General features: G+C 39.5%; 1 protein-coding gene across 4 annotated transcripts in view; it reads right to left on the bottom strand.

The window, feature by feature from the left end:
• Positions 1-622: 622 nt before the first annotated feature.
• The window catches only part of taok2b (TAO kinase 2b), a 33,166-nt gene continuing 11,836 nt past the window's right edge, over positions 623-21,952 (bottom strand). The window contains exons 11-21 of one of the 4 annotated variants that reach the window (XM_044103220.1): positions 21,441-21,608; positions 20,353-20,559; positions 19,014-19,219; positions 18,147-18,324; positions 17,943-18,071; positions 16,629-16,832; positions 15,428-15,667; positions 9,206-9,418; positions 7,280-7,462; positions 5,023-5,981; positions 623-1,200 (exon numbers count right to left, since the gene is read on the bottom strand). In XM_044103220.1, coding sequence (XP_043959155.1) covers positions 5,058-5,981; positions 7,280-7,462; positions 9,206-9,418; positions 15,428-15,667; positions 16,629-16,832; positions 17,943-18,071; positions 18,147-18,324; positions 19,014-19,219; positions 20,353-20,559; positions 21,441-21,608 — 2,652 coding nt within the window. In that variant the 3' untranslated portion in view covers positions 623-1,200; positions 5,023-5,057. Of the gene's footprint in view, positions 1,201-1,724; positions 5,982-7,279; positions 7,463-9,205; positions 9,419-11,573; positions 15,668-16,628; positions 16,833-17,942; positions 18,072-18,146; positions 18,325-19,013; positions 19,220-20,352; positions 20,560-21,440; positions 21,609-21,952 lie in introns of those variants that run through there. The other 3 variants (XM_044103219.1, XM_044103218.1, XM_044103217.1) reach the window with 3 other exon arrangements.

Raw genomic sequence — 21,952 nt, 5'->3', positions numbered from 1 at the left:
TTGCTATAAAACGAGCTACTTTCCTTAAACTTAAAATTTTCTTACTGAATAGCTGTCATAATTTAGTTTGAAGATTCTTTTCCTCAAACTAAATACTTCAGTAGAAAATTGCAGACTAACTGGACTGTAACATGTTTATGTTTATGTGGGCTCATCTCTCTTATTGGACTGTTCAAAACGTCTTCCCATGTGTTGGTGGAAAACACAAATTTATTACTCCATCTTATGTTTGATTATATTGCACAAATATTTACTTAAGCAACTTTCTGAAACTAAAGCAGACTCGCGTATTACGGCTCTTGTAGATAGAAAGAAAAAAAGTAAATTTCTGCCTAAAGAAATTTTGAGATTGTCAGAAATTTCCAAAACCAGCTGACCAAACGTGCTGAAGTTCCCCTTGGGTTGCTAGGTAACGGGGTGGGGTTGCTAGGTAACGATGGAGTGCCCGTCAAATGTCACTCAACAATCAGGAAGTTTTTGACACAGCTCTTCTTCCAGACTCCCAAAAAACATTAAGCTATTGACCGAAAGCACCTATAAAAACATGTGAGAAGTGTATTTTAAATGAAAAGCATAAAACCAAGTTAATGTGTTAATATCAATTTATTGTCTTTTTTTTTTTTAAATCACTTTTTAAATCCAACCCTTGTTTCCCATTTCCAACAACGAACACACATCAACCCATCTTGTGTTCCCTCCTCAAGCTTATGTCCAGTGATTAATCTCACCCCTTCCCCACCCAACAAAACCCCCAACGTCCCCATAAAACCTCAACTCGACGAGCCCGCGTTGTCCTTTCCCGAAGCGGGAGGCTAACAAGCAACCACACCGACATCCACGCCGTCCCAAAGCCCGCAGAGTCTTAGTTTTTACAAGGAGTTTACGCATGCACTGAGATTCCAACCGAGCATAAAGTATTAGTGTTACACAGAGGGGCGTTGTCTTGAGCTGGTGTTTCTGAGTCTTACAAACTGCAGGGTGATTCAATTCCTCCTCCTTCTTCTTCTTTTCAAACCAGAAAAAAAAAAGAGCATCATGCCCAGAGTAGTAAATAAAATCCTTTGTGTGAACACTGATTGCTTCAGACGGGCTGCTGTGAAGGGGTCTGGGGGGCCACAGCAGCTCAGTCGGGGGCCCGTCCCGTCATCCCTCCGTCTTTCTGTCCACTGCCTGCATGCTGCATCCTTCGGCAGTTTGATCCTCGCAAAACACAAATAAACCAAAACGAAAAGTAAACCAGTGTTTACATTCCAGTGGCCTATGTATACATAGATTTCTTTTTTACTGTCGTTTTTCTCCAAAGAGAGTCCAAAGGAAGGGGGTCAGAGGTCAGGCGGGGTGGCTTGCTTAATCTTAAATAGTTGTTAGTCTTTTTTTTTAAATTATTTTATAAAAAGAAAGTGGCATTATAACTAGACTTTACCGCTCGACACACGTACATAAATCATTAACAGTTATTAACGATCTCCTTATTAATAGTCATTGATATCTTAGACACACCACACCTGACAATGCAACAGATTCATCAGCTATTGTTATAGTTCTATGTTTTTACAGTAAACAGTGGCCCCCTTTTTCCTTCTCGCAAGAAAAAACGTGAACATGATCACGACAACGATTACACCAGGATTAGTTATGGTAATATCGACACCTATAGAAAAAAAAAATGCAGCTGGAGTTCAACTTTGGAGTATATAAAAAAATTACTATCATTGTCTTTGTTCATCTATAAAACCAAATGATTTCTGTTCTTAATATTCCCATAAATATCTACAGTAAAAGGTAAAAAAAAAAAAAAAAAACTGGGACAAGTGATTCTAAATGCGGTAAACTGGGACGGATACAGTACTGTTCAATGTGTTTGTTCATTTTTTTTCTATTTTATGTACATCTATGTCATGCACTGGAGTGACACTTAATATTGAGATATTCAGAATGTCATCGACGTCAGAAAGCTTTGTTTTATACACGTTCCTCGTTCACGTTGCGTTTTTGGAAGAGTCTCTTTACTTTACAAACATTCTGTGTTTTCAGTTCAGTCATGAAATAAATTAATATTAATAATAATAACAATAAAAAGTGGATGGCACAACATCCCTTTAAGAACCCCTTGAAGGCATTGGTGACGTTCCAAGCAAATTGTTTTTGTGTTTTAAAAAATAACAGCAGTTTAAAAATGTTTTCTGAATTTCATCTTTGACTTTTGTTTCAGCATCTGGACACAAAACAAAAACATCTTCCTTTTTTTTTTTCTCCCATGTCTTCTTTCTTTCTCCATTCCAGAACAGAACATCATAGATGAAGACAGCAGGGTTTCTACACAGCTTTAAGCCAAAACCCAACGCAGATTCAAGACTCCTCAGTCCGTTTGGACCCGATTTAAAAGTATAAACAGAAATTAATAAACGAAAGGAAGGAAGGAGGAGAAGGAAGGAAAGCAAGAAGAAAAACAATTAAATGAAGAAGGGAAGGAAGGAGTAATGGAAGGAAGAAAAATGAACAAAGGAAAGAAGGATGGAAAAAAATGGAAGGAAGGGAAATGAATGAACAGAGGAAGGAAGGAATAACGGAAAGAATGGAAAAGAAATGGAAGAAAAAATGGAAAGATGGGTGAAAGACCAATAGAAGGAAAGGAAACAAAAGGAAGGAAGGATGAGAAATAATTGAACAGAGGAAAGAAGAAGAAAATGAAGAAAGGAAAACAAATGGTTGAAAGAACAGATGAAAACAAATGAAAGAAATGGAAGATGATTGTATGATGCAACCTTGATTCAACAATGGCATATGGAATAAATACAAATATCTTTCCATTCTCTCTTATTTCTTCATATGTTCCCAAAACTTTCCATCGCTAATCTCCATAAAAATAATCTCCAGCGTTCTCCAGGCTGTGTAGGAACCCTGAGACACGGCTGCTGTCTCTGCGGCCGCAGGAGGAAACGAAGGCCAAACGTTCCCCCGGTCACACATCCTGCCTTACATTTTTATACAGTAACAGAGATAAAAACACTGAACAGAAACATCTAGCACCACCGTCATCCAGTGGTGTCACAGGCGGTTACATTCCTCCCCTTGTTATATCCGTGAGAATGGGAGAAACCCTCTCTACCCACCCTGAGTCTAAAGAGGCAGGATGCAGCTCGGCAACCCCGGTTTGCCCCGTCCTCATGACCGCTGGGACTTTTTGTGCACAAAGTTCTGCATCTCAACGGTTCCAGGAGTTGAAATCTGTCCAGAAGACAGAGAAAGGCGGTAAACGGAGTATAGATAGTTCCCGCATGACGTCACACCTCCGACATCCAGGTGCTATGCCGCCATTTTTATAGTACGGGAAGCAGCTTTCCAATTCAGTGATGGCGCAAAAGAGAACGGCGATGGTTGTCGTTTGATTCAAGGGTGTAAAAACAAAGGTGATAAGACAGTAAACGACCTGTGAATGTGAGCAAACCTCACTGCTAAGCATCAATAAGTGCTGCTGACTGAAATCCAGAGGAAACGGAAGGATTGGTATGGATTAGCTCTGATCACTTTATTAGCGGTAAGGATCTTTTTAAACGTTTTAAAATTAAGCAAACTGTGACAATGTCAGTCAATAACTGTAATTATGGAAGAGGATTAGGACCAACAAAAAATATGAAATGAAGTTATAGATGGCATTGGCCATAGGGGAATAAATAAATTTATGCAAAAAAAGAAAATTTGGTGCCTATCTTTGTCAAAATCCAAATAAATAAACACTCTTCGGTGTATGTGAATTATGGAGTTAGCATGTAAAAATAATTCCATAAATGTTTCTTTCTTGTTACAGGATTTGTAAACCGGCACGTTAGCCTGTCCCAAATTTATCTGGTAGATTTGAATTTTAAGACTAGATTTCCCTGATGGTGCATGAACAATTTAAACATTTCTGATTCTGAGAAGGAGTCATAAGTCAGACGAAAAAAGTCAGAATTCGAACACAAGCTTGATTGACAACGCTAAGACCCACCTCTTAGCTCTGATTGGTTGTCTCTAGAAACACATTTTAAAATAGGATTTTTGAGCTTTCTCAATAGACTCAGTATTCCCAGGTCTAGGAACTGCGATTCTCTATACAGTTGATTTTTTTTCTTACTGAATCTTGACCAAAATGGCATTTTGAGAACATTTTTAATAAGACAGTATTATTGTTTATTGCAATAATTTCTAGGATACTTTATTGTCCACAGAAATTTATTATCATAACAGGCCTACAGCTGCTTCTGCAGCTGCATTTCCAGTAACCATAAAATTGCCCAAATTAGAATTTTGAAAATAAACTTGTTAATGGAAACACACCAAAATGTTTTTTGATAAGGTTTTGCACTAGGATGAGGTGTTTTTTTTGGCCGTATTAAAATAGATGTATTTCGAAAACTGCGATGAAAATACTTTGTCCATCACACGACTTTTGTGATGAATATTGGATGTTATTACTGGCGGAAACGTTGAGGACGACGACAGCAAGTAGTAGGAGGATGATTTGTTTTTGTTTTTTGTGCATTGCACAGTTCATAAAAAGCTGTCATTAGAACGTCTTTGAACTCACAGCAGTTCTGTGAAACCATAGAGTCCAATTTCCCCCACAGCTGCTCCCAACTATAAGGAGTTTGTCGCTCCAACGCCTGACTAAGACGCCAACATCTCCTTTGATTGGCTGATAAATGAGCGATAGTCCCATGGCTGAATTTTGAATATATCTCATGTAACTGTTGACATCATAACAGTTACTTATCGCGTCTTAAGTAATGACACGATAAGTAATAACTTATAGCATGAACAAGCTTCTATTTTAATTTAATTTCGTATTTACTTGAAACACAATTATCGTAAAATTGTGGGTTTTTTTATATCAGCAGAAAATCGACAAATTTGTACCCACATTTGTAAAGGAAACAGCTACTGTTCACCGGTTGCCTTCCAATATGGCGGCTTTCCGGGGTAACTTTCTTCCGGTCGGGTCTTGTGGGAACTATCTATAGCGACGCAGCCTGTGATAGCTACCTTCACCTTCATCGCTGCCGCGCCTCTGAAGGCTCCTAAGAGTAGGACAGGTGTGAGCCGTTGGAGATGTGAGAAGTGACCGAGGTGCTTCGGCTCAGGACGCCGTCGCTGCCGCCGGCGCCTCCAGGCCCGCCGCCGGACGCCGTCCTCCTCAGCGGCTGGGGGCTGTTCCTCAGGGCCATCAGGTTGGGTGTACCGCGAACCGCCAGCCCTCCGCCTCCGTATATCCCGCCTTGCGATGAGGAGGAGGAAGACGAGGAGGATGAAGGGCCGGAGATGGAGGGTGGAGCCGGAGGAGGAGGAGGAAGCATGGCCAGGGACTGGGAGGAGGAGCGAGAGGGGAGGTGATGGGAGAAGGGCAGGGGGTGTGGGTGGGCCAGGTCACCGCCGGAGCCTCGCACTCCGGCCCACTCCCGCTCCCTCTCCTTCTCCCGCTCTCTCTCCCGCTCCCGGTAGAGCTGCGGCGTGCTCTGGTGGTGGTAGTGCTGTGGCAGGTGGTGGCGCTGATGGTGGGAGGAAGACGAGGAGGAGGAGGAGGAAGAGGAGGCGGAGGAGCGGGATGAGTGGTGCATGTCCCTGCCGTCCCGTCCGTGCCCCAGAGCCATCCCCAAACCGTGGGAGGAAGAGGAGGACGACTCGCTCCTCCGGTCGCTGGCGCCGCTGCCAATCCCGCTGCTGCTGCTGCTGTTGTGGCTGCGGCGGGACAGTTGCTGCGACGACATGTTCTGCTGGTGCACGCCGTGGCTCCAGTGGCCTGCGGAGCGGGAGCCGGACGGCTGGGCGTTGGAGTAGCCCTGCTTAGCGTAGGCGTCGCCGGGCACGCCGGTCAGCGCCATGTTGCTGAAGCCCAGGCGGAGGCTCTCCGAGTCGAAGGCCTCGATTTCGCTGGCCTGCCGCTCCAACAAGGTGCGGATGCGTTCAGAGCGCTCGTTCTGCAGGGACAACATCTCCTCCTCGATCTGCGAAAACAAAAACACGTTTTACATTCTGGGTTTTAGGCTCCTGTCAAGGTTTGCAAAGAGGGCAGGGTTGCCAGGTCTGACAGTTTATAACCCAAAAACGAACAAAACTCGCCCAACTCCAAAAAAACCATTCCAAATCCCAACCGCTAATGAAATTTATGTTGATGGCGCCAGTTATATTCAGAATTTTGTGTCTCGTTAGTCATCAACTGCATTCGGACTTGTGACAATTTACATTTTTGTTTATCTATTATATTCTGACCAGAACCAGATCCAGTTAGAACTGCAAAGGACTCGGCTCTTTGAGCTCAATGAGCTTTTTTTTTATATATATATATATATATATATATATATATATATATATATATATATATATATATATATATATATATATATATATATATATATATATATATATATATATATATATATTATAAGCAACTTGCTTACAACAGCATGTTAGCGTCAATGTTAGGAAAAAAATAGAGGGCTAAACTTCTGTTTCAAAAGTGGGAAATTCGCAAGAAAAGAACGAAACATTTTGAAAATGATCTCTGAAATTTTCTAGAAAAAAATGGAAATTTTTGAGTTCCAGAAGTCTATTATTTGAAGACTTCTTTAAAACTTCTGAAACACAGGAAATTTCAAAGTTTTCTCTAGAATATTTCTGAGATTAATCTAAAAAATTTTGAGAAAATTTACTCCTTTTTTACTTACTTTTTTCCCCTACCTACTATGGGCCTTATACTCTGTCATGATTGATGTCACTTCATCATTGATTAAAATTGTTGTTGGTTTTTATCTAATTTATTATTATTATTATTATTATTATTATTATTATTATTATTATTATTATTATTATTATTATTATTATTATTATTATTTACAGCTTAACTTTCAAACTTCAGCTCAATTTCCAAGCTCCCTCAAATTGAGGATAAATAATGTCCAGTTAACTGCCTTTTAGACGATTTTCCAGAGCTTGTTATTCTCCTGAACCCCGTTCTACGGCGCGTTACGTTCTACTGTACGTTACCTTCCGCGTTACGTTCTACTGTACGTTACCTTCCGCGTTACGTTCTACTGTACGTTACGTTCCGCGCTACGTTCTACTGTACGTTACGTTCCGCGCTACGTTCTACTGTACGTTACGTTCCGCGCTACGTTCTACTGTACGTTACGTTCCGCGCTACGTTCTACTGTACGTTACGTTCTATTGTGTTCTGCAGCGCGCTACGTTCTGCGCTACGTTGTAAAAGCATGTTCCATAGGCTTTGCTAATGTTTAAGGCTGACCCTCTGCTCCAGCAGGGCGCGGCGGATGGACACCCTCTGCTCCAGGTCCTTCACCTCCCTCTCGTGCTGCGTGTCGGTGTGGATCTTGATCTTGCTCTGATAGGCGTTGAGCAGCTCCAGCTCCTGCTGCAGCTGCATCCGCAGTACCTTGTACTCCGCCTCCTGAGTCTCGTCCAACCGCAACTAACAGTGAAAGAAAACGGAGAAAGTCGGGTTAAAAAAAGCAAAATTTATTCTGAAGAATAAAATAGAAAAACAAACGGAGGAAAAAAGGGCAAAACTTTAAATTTGGTTAAGATTCAACTGCAGAATTCAAAATTCCCGTCAGATTAGAAGATAAAGTCAAACATGTTATATCTGCAGTCAGCTATTTGAGCTTATAACACAAACAAATTAGAAAAGTTTTGCTTATGTAACTTAAAGATATGGACTGGAAAATAAAACTGTAGAATGACGTCTTCTCTACTTGTATTTCAAATTTAATTTGAAAATATCTCAAAAATGATGTTTTTTTGTAGGTTTTTGTATTAATGTCCAGACTTTCTCCATGTATTCTTGGATTCTTCAAATGGATCAGTGAGGATATTCTGTGCTAATATATGAAAAGTTAAAGTTTTTCTGTTAAGTATTATCTATAAAACTTATGCAGTTCTTTATAATCCATAAAATGTTTATAAAATCTGCTCTGGATAATAATTTGGAAGAGTGCATTTTGAGTTTTTTATTTTTGAAAAACATACTGTTCTCCTGAGGAGTTTTGTTCAGTAAAATTTGATTTATACTGTAATAGTTCATGACTTGAAAATTGTACTGACCATCATTTGCATTGACCATTTAAGAAAATCTGAGAAAATATCATTTGCATAATAACTTGGAACACGGTGTAGACACAAGTTATGTCTCCTTGCAGCCTTTCAGTAAATAAAAATATGTTTTTGACCTCAGAGGTTATTCATATTTCTGCTCAGCTTGACTGGAGGCACATCAAGGGCAGCAGGGATTTGGCTTACTGAGGTTAAATGGCGCGCTGCCATGTGAGGTAATTACAGTTTCCTCCCCCTCTTCAGCCCTCTCACAATAAATCATTCAGGAAAAAACCCAAAGCTTTGTCTCCGCATGACGACGAAGATGAAGGTGGGAGCGCTCCTGAAAGATCCAGGGCAGAGAAAATGTCGAACAAAATTTATTTCTGATTTTTACTGCTGAATTGTGATTTAAATCAGACTAAAATGTTTCATTACAATCCCCAATTGATGCCCTAAACTGGAATCAAACGGGATCCATCTATTCTCCTTTCAACTGCCTTGAACAGGGCTGATGCAAGATCATATGGGGCCGTGGGCAGAACTTAATTTGGGGTCCATAAATACAGATTTAGTGGATCCCAATCATAATTGGTTGATTTTTTTTTTTCTTAAAAAAGATGCAAAATCGAACTCTTAACAACAGATTAGATTGTTACTATGGTAACACAACAAACAATGACGATTATTTGTTGCACTTTTTCAAGGTAAATTAGCAAATTCCTTTAAATTTAAAATAAAAATGATTTTCAACTATTGCATTTTTTTTATTTATCCAAGTAAACAAATATTAGCATTTTAGATCTATAGTACGTAAGAAGCATTCGAGACCCAAATGGAAGAATAAAAATGTTAAAAAGATTTAATAGAATAGGCTAACTCGCGTTATATCTCTAAATTTTTCTAGAATATCTTCAAGCTGTTTCTAATAATTTTTCAACTCCTCAAGCTCAGAAATTTCCAAGATTTAAAAAAAAAAAACATTTCAGAAATTTCTGAGAGTTTTTGGTGGAAACTTGCGGCTGACTCGTGTCTTTCTGGATTTGGGCCCTGGGCCGTGTTCTACACCCCAAGAACCGGCTCTGGTCGGGTTCTAGGTTCTGTGGGAAGGGCAGCGACTCACAGCCTGAGTGGACAGCATGTCGTTGATGGAGTGGTCGTACTGCTCGGCCAGGATGGCCAGCTTCCGGGTCTGCTCGTCCTTCAGCCGCTTCAGAACCGCCTTGTGCTCCGACTTGGGTGTGTTCTCCAGCAGGTGGTTCCGCAGGGCCTTGTACTGCCGGGTCTGGATCTTACAGGTGTCCTGGAACTGGCGCTTTATCTGGAGCTCTTTGGACTGAAGGAGAGACGAGAGAAACCGGGCTGAAAAAACCCAAAAAGCTCTGGTGGCTCAGAAAACACAGGAATGAATAAACTTTACTTTTAAGATTAAGAAAAGTGATTTGGAAAAGAGGAACTTGATTTGGGGCCCGTTCTCATGTTCAGACCTCAACAGGTTTTTTATTTTATTTTTATTATTATTATTTGCAGAAGAGTGTTATGAAGCTCAAACACAAAGAAAAGGATAGCCATGTGATGCTGGATTGTAACCGTGGCAACAAGAATCATATCATGAAGCTAATTACACAAAGTAAACTTTAAAATCCCACTTCATGGAGGTGGAAACTATCAAATTAATCTGAATTTTCTCGTTCTCCATAAAGACATTTTTAGATCTGTGTTTAAACCCAAACATTTATAGAAGGATCAATGAACTGATCGCTGCTTTTACTCGTTACTGCAGGGTGCTGATGAGCAAATTAAGTTCAAAAAGTTATAAAATTATACCATATAAAAAAAAACAACTAAAAGTGTCATTTTAAATATGGAATTCTGGTGATTTTTGACGGTAATTTTTCAATATTTACCTTCTTATTTTGCATGTCAACAACTTGCCGTAATGTGAGTTGATGGGTTGCCGTACCTGTGCAGGTGTGCGATTACCCACCTGTCTGTGGTCTCAGTCAGTCCCTCAAAAACCAAAACTGCTCTGCTGATAATTTGATGGGTAAACGAACCAAAACAACAAACATAATGACGAGCTTTGTAGGAAATCTTTAAATAATTGTTTTAAATGATGGTTTTATTTGAGAAAACGTAAAACCCACCTCTGATTGTCCATGTCATGTATTTTAACTTTAATTTGTATCTTATAGAAACTTGGAAAGCTTTACCATTTCCTGTTTTCCTGTTCTTACTCAGATCTGGAAAACACAAAACATCATCAACTTGTTCGGTTTGGAAAAAATGTTCAGTTTTAATATGTTTCTTCTAGCTGGAGGTTATATTACTGTTTCCAAGGAGCCTAGTCAAAGTTCAGGCTTGGAGCTCGAAGTTATCAAAAATAATATATGTATTTTTTTTATTAAAAAACTATTCAGTAATTAAAATACAAGCTTGACAGCTGGAATGCCAATAAGTGTAACTCCTCTGATAATTACGGAGTATCTTTAACGGAGTATTGGGGCCATGTTGGAAATATATTACTAGAATAAAGTCGTAATATTAGCAGAATAAGATCAGCATTATTGGAGAAAAGTCAATATTTTGAGAGTAAAGCCAATATTACAACTTTATTCTGTTAAGACTAATATTATGACCTTATTCTTGCCGCCTGGCCTCAGCTTACACAAGATCATCAATACACCTGAATGGATTTCACTTTAACAGTACTTTCTATAACACTCATTTATTGAGTAGCTTTTGGAGAAAAAAAAAAAATACTAACAGCACTAAAAAATGCTGTTTACTCGAGTACAACTTTGTTGCATTTATCAACTCTGGTTTCGTAAATAGACTAAAAATACAAGGACAACGATGTGGTGCATTTAGAAGTATCTTTAAAGAATAAGATCAAAGCAGAATTTTAATTTCTGCATTAAAAACGTTTTTTAATTGGTTGATATATTCTAATTCTAATGATAAATGTCAGAAAAAAGGCTGAAAATCATCCCAATTAGTAAAGAAATAAAAGCTTGAAAATACTGTTTTATTCAGTGAAATAAAGAAACTTTTCAATAATATTACAATATATTCTAATTTATACCCATAAAACAATTTTTATTTTTTTTTCAAATTATCTAATTTATTTAGATCAAACAGTTCTTGAGTAGCAATTTTGCCAAATACTTCAAATATTTTGTTGAAAGGTTTTTCTTCACTGAAAAAATATTTATATTGTGGAAAAATATTTATGCTAATATATACCACAAATATAAAACTTTTTTTTTCATATAAATATATTGTGCAAATCTAAATATATTCATATGTGAATTTTAAGACAAATTATTGATAGTTTCTGTGACAAATGGACAGAAAAGGTGTGATGATGCAGGAGGAAGTGAATGAGGATTCTGGGTAATAAAAACAAAAAAAAAAAAGGAGAATAGAAAACAAATGAGGTGACAAAGACGAAGGGGGAAAAAAATCATAAAAACAGACAAAGACAATGATTTCAAAACAAAAGAATTTATTTCTGTGCAAATAAAAATCTAAGTATAACAAATAAAATGTTTTTTGGAGCACACAGCCGTACAGAACGCAGCAGTACTTTTAAAATACTGCATAAATTAAACAAACAGGGTGATAAAACTGGGAAAAACACAATGCAACATGTAAACAGAAAAACAGGTGAAAACTGAGCGAGTTACAATCCAACAAACTTATAAAACTCGACTTTTTCATATCTAAATGTTTTGATTTTATAATACTCCACGTAAAATGGTTTAAAAGTTTTTCCTTCATTTTTATCCCTTATGATCTAAAACTTCCTGTTTTTACTGGAGCACTTTGGTGTTTCTGTTAAAAGATAAAATGTCTTTTTAAGCAAAATGTGTAAAAAAAAATCCAACATATGTTTTTTGGTTTTAGCGTCTTAAAACAGTTTTGGTCGGTCGCTGAAAATCTTTGGTTCCTGATACCAATAAAACAAAAATAAAAGTCACTTGAGGTGAAGAGTAGCTGCACTGTTTTTGAAAAATGTAAAGACTTTATCTGAAAACCCCCCCCAAAAGACATGAATTTTGTTCCTTTAATCTGGATATTTTTGGTAATGAGTCGCTCCGTTTTTCACATTCGTGTTTCTTCAATCTAGCCCTGCATTTCGCAAAAGATTGTCAACAAAATATGGCTTCAATAAAGTTCTATATCATGCTGATACATTAAATATAATTTTATTATATTATGCTTTAAGTACTGTGAGATATCTTCGTTTTCTACTCTACTTCGTCTCTTCACAACAGACTAAGACTTGTGCAAACAGCTGACAGTAGGCACTTTTCTTTTTAAAAAAGGGAAATGTTTACACGGTAAATCATATCAAGACTATTGCATCGAGCGCAATAAGGTAGCAAAACTAAATGCGACTGAAAGACGGCTGATTTCAGCAGCTTTGTGCATGAAATGGTTTGAAAAACTGAAACCAGAATTTCTAGAGAAATCAACAACCTTAAACGATTTAACATTCTGGTTTTTAACAGACCGTTTTATTGGCACTACTGGTTTATATTTATGACTTTAAATTAATCTCTTACTGCTGCAGAGAGAAATCCAACCTTTAATTTAAACACATTTAATCGTGATTTCACTGATAAGAATTTTTTTTTTACAAAATTCACAGAAAACAAAATTATAAATCACATTTTTAACTGTGCATCTGGGAATGTTTGGTAATTAATCCCTGATTCTTGAAACTGAATCTGCTTCCCTTAATCACTCTTCAAAATGGGGAAAAACAAGAAAATATAGCAATAAATGTGTTTGTCTTCATAATTGAAAAAGTAGCTACTTTCACCCAACTTGTCCATTTCTACAAAGAAAGCATATTTTAAAGTACGGTAGAGGATCTGCCATGCTGTGGGATCTTTTCCCTAAAACAAAAAAAATCCACCAAACAAATTTTTAAAATTCTCTACCAATTCCTAAAAATACAAACTTTAATTCAACAATGAAATTCTGACAGTTAGCCACTTTTCAAAATGGGAAAGACAAGAAAACATGTAATTCCAGTAACGGCAGTTTGTGTTGGTCTTAATAAATCAGGAAGTAGCTTGTAGAAAACAGCCATATTTAGATCAGGAGTGATATGTAGGAAAGCATGGAGGAGGACCAGTGATGCTTTGGGCCTGTTTCTGTTTTCCCCATAAAAAAAATTCAAATTAGAGGTTGGATGTCTCTGTTTCTGTCCATCAAAAACAGACGGACTTGATTGGAAGCGACGGTAAATATGGCCGCCGCCACCGTTTATTGCACTTCAATTACCGCCGACCGTTAGCTAGTGTTGAGGGCGACGTTAGTGAAACCTTTCTGAAATCATAAAACCTTTTTTTTATATTTAAATTATTTTTCACAGCTTTTTACATTATTTTTTTTTTCTTAGCATAAAGGAGTTTCATTCACGGAGCGTCGTTAACACTGAAATATTTGTTCTCGGCACACATTCAAATGAGACGACTACAGAGGAAAAAAAACAAAATTTAAAAAAAACTAAAAATAAAAACAAAACGGTCTTAAAATAACCATAAAAAGATTCTTCTTAGAAATTAAGAACAAATTAATAAAATTGATGGAGGTTTAAGGAACTTTTACAAAAAGCACAATGAGGAAATGGGGGATAATCTCTGGATTAGCTGGGTTTACACTGCAAAAACACAACAGTTATAAAGTCTTTTTAGTATTTCGGTCTAGTTTCTAGTGCAAATATCTTAGAACATTTGAAAAAAGACAAAATCAATTCATAACTAACTTTTCATCAAAATTATTCACAGATTTTAAGCCAAAATGGCTGATCACTTCACTTAAAATAATTTTAATGAATTATTAACTAAACCCAGCTCCTATTTCTTGCTGAAAAGTTAATTTTGAAGTGTACTGAGATATTTGCACTGGAAACTAAAATAACGATCCCTGTTAAGTTGTTGTGTATTTGCAGGAACCAGAACCGGGTCACTTCCTGTTATCTCCACGGTCGGAGTTTCCCTCTCTCAAACCTCCCGGATGCGGTTCGCCTCAACCCGCACTCCCATCTCGTTTCATCGCGATACATCCTCATCCTCTCCTCCCTCATCTTCCTCCTGCTCCGCTCCCTCTGCCTCCTGTCTCGGACCTCCCGCGGCAGTAACCGTGGCAACCGGCTGGGTAGCTCCTTCCTCAGGAGCCCCAGAGTTCGGAGTTTGACCCGGAGGCGCAACGGGAGGTTCGTAACGACCCGCCTGGCGAGTTTCAGGATCACAGTGTTGGCAAAGTCCGCGAGGACCCCTAGTGGCCGTCTTCCAAATCGCCCAACCCAAAGCAGCACCTTCGCCAGGCGTGAGTTGCCGTGGCAACAGCGGTGGGCGTGATGCTCGGACGGTAAGCTCTTCAAAGGGACGGGGATCCGTGATTGGCGGACGCCCCAGTTGCGCCCGGCTTTGGGGAACATTTCGTAAAGGTTCCGCTCTGCCATGCCGCCCAAAACCGACTGCAGCATGGCGAAAAGGGGGCGGGGCAAGCGGAACAGCACGCGCATGCACAAGCGGTTGAGCTTCCGCGGCGCCTGCTGGAGGAAGCTCCGGGCTGGCCGAACGGCGAGCGCGACGAGCAGAAAGAGAGAAAGGAAGATGGCCGGGGAGCTGAGGAAGGAGGCGGAGACGAGGATGAAGGGGATGTAGTAGAGCCCCAGGCTGACGGCGAGCGCCAGGCTGAAGACGCCGCCACCCCACAGGCTGAGCCACAGGAAGGAGGAGAGGGAGAGCGCGCAGCAGGAGCGCAGCAGCAGGTAGGAGAAAAAGAGCGCCAGGAAGACGAGCTCGGCCGACAGCACGACGGACGCCAGCGAGGGCAGCGGCGGCGAGCGGCGCAGCGACAGCAGGAAGACGGAGAGCAGCAGCAGCGTGAAGTTGGACGGCTGCGCGGCGGCGGAGAGCGAGAGCAGCAGGCAGACGGCGTGGGAGAACAGGGAGGGGAGGGAGGACTGCGGTGGGGGAGGCGGGGCCACGGCGGCGACCTTGTCCAGCTCCTCCGGCGAGTCGGGGAAGTAGAACTCTAACAAGTCGTCGAGCTCAGACGGACATCCGTCGGCCACGCCGCGGCCCTCCTCTTCCTCCTCCTCTTCATCAGACTCGACGTGACACACCTCTCTTTGATCGCCCTCGTACGCCCACTGCACTCCCTCTACCTCTCTTTCTTCGCTTCCTTTCCCTTCCTCTATAACCGCCTCGTCGTCTCGGAGCTCTGCGGCTCCGTCCGGCTCTTCCTCACACTCCTCCACGTCGTCGGGCTCTAAGCCCCGCCCCCCCGGCGCCGCCTCGCCGTCCCGGCCCTCACTCACTTTGAGGCTTTTGGGCTGCTGGCGGACCTCCACGGCGTGTTTCTGACGCAGCTCCTGCTCGCGGCGCTTGTTGTACTCCATCTGGTTGGTGAGCTCGGTCTGGTGCTGCGTGCGGATCAGGTCGGCGCGCGTCCGCTGCACCACGCCCAGCTGCCGGAACTCCAGCTCCTGCGTCGACTCGTGGTGCCGCAGCAGCATGGCGCACTCCAGGTCCTTCAGGGTCTGCTTCTTGTTCAGGTCCTGCAGACAGAGACGCCACGGTGAGGAAGAGGAGCAACGCTGGTGATTCAAGAGTCAACATTTGGAAAATCAGGATGGTTTTTCACCAATGCGGTACTGGGGTTTCCATGCAGCCACAAGCCGCCATCTTGTTTGATAAGAATGTTTTACAGCTTCTATTTATTTGGACTTCAGCTCAACACTACAACCAAATCTTAGGGCTAAACTACAATAATATTACAAGAAAACAGCCGTATGACCATAAAGTCGTAGTAAAATTAGAACAAAGTTCAAATATTAGACATATTGTGAGACTAAAGCCACAACATTACAAAAATAAATTAAATACTAGAGTAAAGGAATATTGTGAGAAAAGAGTTGAACGATAATAAAGTTGTAATATTACAGGAATAAAGTTCAAATATAAAAAAAGGTTAAGACAGTACGAGAATAAAAACATAAAATTACCAAAACATAAAAAAATTGAAATACAAGAATAAAATAAATAATAATAATAATAATAATAATAGAACAAGAAAGCAGTCTTAAGACAATAAAGTTGAAATACGACAAATCATAATATTACAAGAATCGTAATTTTAGGAAAATAAAGTCACACAAACATTTTAAGTATCTAAGTTTTTGTTTTTGTAAAAACTGTTGACATTAAGTACGGCTGAATCAGCAGTGAGATAGAAGAAATACCGCCACCTGTAGGTGGGAGTTAACATTACTTAAACAATCATTTTAACATTTTGTGGAAAATTTGAAATAAACTCACAATTTTATATTTGAGAGTTTATTGCACACACAAATATATGCATATATATATATATGTTGACTTGTTAAAATCTTTTTTAGCATTCGTGTGCCAACCGATCTGAATCAAATAATTATTTCCCATCAGCAGTGACGGTATCCATTCACTGGATTTATTAAAAAGTACCAGGATTACATTCAGGCAACCAATCAGGGATGATACCTCTCTGAGCAGATCCTGCTCCAGGTTGTGGCGTCCAAGCAGCATCTTCCTCTTGTACTGGCGGCTCTGCAGCTCATAATACTGCCGCTGCCTCCGCAGCAGGCCGGCTTCTTCCTCCGCCTGCAGCTGCTGCATGCACTCCTTCTGGTGCACCAGCCATTCCTGCTTCTCTCTCTTCGGCGTCGACTGGTTCTCGTTCAGTTCCTACGGAGAAATTGCAAAAGAAATAGAGGGAAGGAGGTCAGCTACGCTAGCTTAGCTTTGACAACCTTAACATGTAGATGTGCTGCAGAATTTGGTGTTTTGGTGAGTAAAACATAAAAATAAAGCGACCCACACAGCGACTCTCTGACAGATCATCAATAGTGCAGATATTTAAATTAGCTAATCAACCACGGCTAAAGTTCAGACTATCACTTATTAATAATCGCAAATTGAACACCAAACATAAAGATGTCAAACTGAAACAGACTGAATATTTTGCTCCTTCGTGTGGGAAATGTTTTTGTTTTTTATGTGTTGAGTCCTGATACATCTGAACCCAACATCTGCTCTATCAGCCAGCGGTGCTGCTGTCTGTCGGTTGCTATGACAACAGGTCTGTGTCTAGCGTAAAATGGACACGAACCACCATAATAAGAAAAGGAAAAAGAATGCGATGAATGGTTTTGAGTTGTTCTGTTACTTTTGGCACACTGCAATGCGTCGTTCATTTGTAAGAGTCATAAAATAGGATAAAATATGTATAAACTATGTCTTATACAGAGGAAATTAATTAAAATTCATTAACTGTCCTCACCAGGAGTGGACGATATTGCCAAAAAATATTACAATATATATTTTTAAATACCTCAATAACAATATCACAGACAATATTTCACATTTCCCGATTCTTTTAGACTGTCTGGCTTTTTGCTCGTGTCGAAGCATCTTCGCCTCGGCCTGTTTTGCTGGATGATGATTTTTGCGATTAACAATAATATTGTTGTTTTGAGACCGTTTGTAAGTAAGTATTCCATTATGCTAATGGAATAATAATCCAAGAACACATTCTCAATAATCAATAAACTTTAAATTCTAATGAACATTTAAGACTAGAACTGGAAGACATTTTAAATATCTAAAACTAATAAACAGAAGCAACAAATAAAATGAATTATGAACAAAACACAACACAAAATTATTCTTCAAATAAAGTGGCCAGTTGAGACCAGAACACCAAACCGAGGACTTTGTCATTCGGTTTTAGATGGAAAGAGAGAAAGATGACAAATTTAGCAAACAGATTGATTGGTTATTGCTAATCTGCGACACCTCTTTCAGCTGCTCTTTGCGCTGTCGGTACTGTCGCTTCTGGGAATCCAGCAGGCTGGTCAGCTCCTTCTTCTGCTGACCCAGAATGTGCTGCTGGAACTTCTTCTCCTCCGTCAGGACCGCCTTCGTCTAAACAAACCGAAACATCTCCATCAGAAGCACTGCAGGAGTTTGTGTCGCGTGACACGGCTCCTCTAAGCTCACCTCCTTCTCCAGGACAGCCTGGTGCTTCTTCGACAGTTTTTCCAGCTCCATGGAGAAATTGTTCCTCTGGTTCTCCAGCTCCTTATCCAGCCTCAATTGGTGCTCGTCCATCTCTGATTTCAGCTTGTTCTCCAGACCCATCAGCTGCTTCTGATGCTGTCGCCGCATCCGTTTGTACCTGTGATGAGACGCAGCGCATCAAAATCATTCGGCAGGAAGAAGTTTAGCTTTTTCTTTGCCTCCCACTCTGATGTAATTAAAGTCTTAACAGGGTTTCTGGAGGTTTCACCAACACAAATTTGAGACTTTCAGACTTAATTATGAAGGCAATTTAAAACCTATATCTCCAAAGAAATGTACGAACTTCATCAAACCAACTAGTGATGGAAAAATAATAGCTAGCTCGCTAGCAAAGGAGTGTTAGCTGTGAGTCAAAGAACGAAAGGAAGATGTAACTCAAACTTTGACAGAAAAGTTCCGCGAGGAAAGAAATACATAGAATATATGAGATTAGTTCTGCCATGATGAAATTTAAGACGTTTGATGAACGCATTTAAGGCCAACTTACTTTTTTGAACTGGATTTAAGACATTTTAAGGCCTTGATTTTATATACAGAAATGTTATACTTTTAGCGAGGGCATATTAGCAGCTAGTTAGCAGTAGCCACAACCACTTCACTTTAAAGTAATCAGACTTTAAGGCCTTAACTTTTCCCCGGATAAATCTAAAGGTTTTTTAAGGCTTTAATTTTGGGTGAGTGAATTTAAGACTTTTTAAGGATGTGCAGACAGTCTTAAGTATTCAGCGTTCCCAAAACAACAAAACAGGATATTTTCTCGCAATGTAAAGCATTTCATGGTCTCACCCAGACATCTGCTCCCTAAGAGCCGAGCCCTGCTCATGTTCCTGGATCTGACGGGTCACCAGCGAGGCGGTCCTGATGGTGGCAAAGTGGTCTCGCCGTCGCCGTCTGCCACCGCCTCCCCCTCCTCCCCCGCCGCCGCCAGATGAAGCTTCTCGTTGAGAGTCGACCTCTGGCTGATAGGGATCATCGTAGATGTTGTCGTGGCTCTACAAAGTGGAGAGAATTTTTTTTTAAACAATTTTATTTATTTAGGATTAAAAATAAAACATCCTGGCTTTTCTGTTGTTAGCAAGTAAAGTTTGAGTCATGTAATGTTTCTGAATCAGCCATAAAAGTCAGGCTAGACGTGGATTTTCTCTTGAACTCCAAATTATTTACAAATGTTTTCGTAGAGCATTCTAAAATATCTTAATAAAAATGCAGCTGAGGAAGATGAAACACTATTGGCAGCCAATCCAGAAGAGTAATTTATTTTCCTTGGTGCTGATTGGCTGAAGCTTATTAGCTTCTGCACTAGTGCAGTTCCCACTGTTCATATTAATGTATATTTAAGGTACATTTGTCATTTGAACTGTTAAAATAGTCGTTTTAATAATTTTTACAGATTATAGGGGTTCTCAAGTGTTAATGGATTTCAGCTATTCGCTCCCTAATTCTGTGAATACTGGGAAATTTATATTGAATTTAAAGACACCAATTAAAAAGATGAATTCTTTTATATATTATTTTAAACTTTAATAAATACAGACAAGATGATGCCAAATTATCTCACTTACTGACTTTTACTGTTTTCTTTTATTCTGTGCTAACCTTTGCTGTCATATCTACCTAACAATCCATGTGTCAGCAGATTAAATAATGTAAACCCAAATGTGGAAATTTAAATGCATTTCTTCACGTAAAAGCCTCCTTGATGTCCAAACTGGCTCTTCTGATCCATCTTCTTCAGTTCAGAGATTGCCTCAAATCTTTGTGTTTTTGCTGAATAATAATAAATTTTGTTGCTTCTTCATTTTGCATATTTGCAGCATAACTCTTCTTTGAAGGTAGAAACAATAACATTTGCTCCCTTGCAAGTAGAAGTGTAACTCTGTGTTGCTATTACTTCACATTTCCTTTAGGGGGTGCAGTTTCTCCAAAGTCAAAATTAACCAAAATCTGTTTGATTTTAGTTTTTAACAGACATTTAAATGTACAAAACCCCCTAAATATTATATTATGACTAAAGGATGTTGCACCAAATTACTGGTTAAAAACAATTATCATAAAATTATAGTCTATTGAAGGTAGTATTTGTGGTCTTATTTAGTGATTTATATTTTTAAATAAAGAGTCTGACCAGAGGTTTGTGCAGGACGGAGCTGTTGGAGGTGACGGTGTGCTCGCCCTCCTGCATCATGGCCATCTCGCCGCTGTCGTCCGAGCCGTCGGCCAGGCTGTTGACGGAGCTGCTCTGGGAGCTGGCGCTGATCGACATGGACGGCAGGGAGTGGGAGCTCTCCATACTGTTCACTGTGCCGGTGCGCAGCATGTACCCTTCCACATCCTGGAGGAGGCAAAGAAAAACACTGGTTTGAAACAGTCGGGCTTCAGGGATGAAGGTAATAAATATACCAGGCTATAATATTATATTTCCCAGCAGATTGCAATGGTTGATTTGAGAAACGTTGGGCCTCTTACAGTCTTTTTCCTGAAACAACAAATCAAAATAACTTTTCAGGGGTTAATGTTTATCATTTAGCGCCATCACCTTCCTGCTCCACCTACAGGATGTTATTATGTGAAAAATCCAAAACATAATTTCAAGTTCTATTATTTCAGTTAACATTTTTTAAATTATAAGTACAAACTTTCACTTTAAAATGAATTCATATTTCTACACTTAAGACTTCAGAAATAGGTTATAGGTAACATGAGTGGATGAAAAAGAAGCTAATAGATTCTATTTTTCTGATAAAATAAAATTGTGATAAATTATCCCAATAATTTATGGAATAATTTATTCCAATAAATGAAAATATTATCTAAATGAAAATTTAGAAACCATTTTCTAAAATATTAATGGTTCATTAATCCAACTACACAAAGGTCATAAAACTTTTAAGGCATACATTTAAAATATTACAAATAAAACCCCAATAATTAAAATATATCATGAAGTCTCAGAAAACAAAATTGGATTTAAAAAAATAATAACAGACATGGAAAACAGAGGCAGGTACCATCCATCTACTTTGTGCTTGATGTCAAATGTTTGCATAATTTCTCAAAATGGCGGCTCTTCAACAATATTAAAAGGGTCAGTGATAACCTCCAAATGGAGATTAGCGCTTATTTTAATTTGTCATGCGATTAATTAATTGGTTTACTGATTTATTGCGGCAGGCTTGGCTGAATGGATGAAGGGATGAATGAACGCAGCCTCACCTCTTCCTCATCCCCTCCCTCCGGTGCCGGACCGTTGTGAGCCTCGTGAAACAGGATTTTCTTCATCTTGCGGTACTGCAGGTTGTCGAGCTCGCGGACGGCGTCCTTGGTTCGCGCGATGAGATCCATCACCGCCGTCATGGGGCGCTCCCTGCATAGGAAATGGTGCTGGGTGGCGGGACAAAGCAGAGGTCGGAAACAGACGGGATAAAACAGCAGCTTCATGTTTCCAACAGGAGAATCCACATTTTATGAGTGAATTTGGACAATTTCAAGATTTTACTGTTTACGATTCAGAGCTCAGCGACAAAATCATGTAAGAATAATTAAATTAAATTACTCTTTAGGACGAAGATTTTTGAATTTTTATAAAAATATGAATTTAGGGCTGCAACTATTTTAGTAATTGATCTTTTTTTTTTTTAACAATTACTTTAAAAAATTCCATATTTTTTAATTTAACCACTTAAACTTTCTTTTATTCATTATTAGAATAACAGTAAAATAAACAA

Source organism: Gambusia affinis, linkage group LG20 (genome assembly GCF_019740435.1).
Source record: "Gambusia affinis linkage group LG20, SWU_Gaff_1.0, whole genome shotgun sequence".
Classification (NCBI taxonomy): domain Eukaryota; kingdom Metazoa; phylum Chordata; class Actinopteri; order Cyprinodontiformes; family Poeciliidae; genus Gambusia; species Gambusia affinis.
This window is presented reverse-complemented; position numbering and strand designations above follow the sequence as displayed.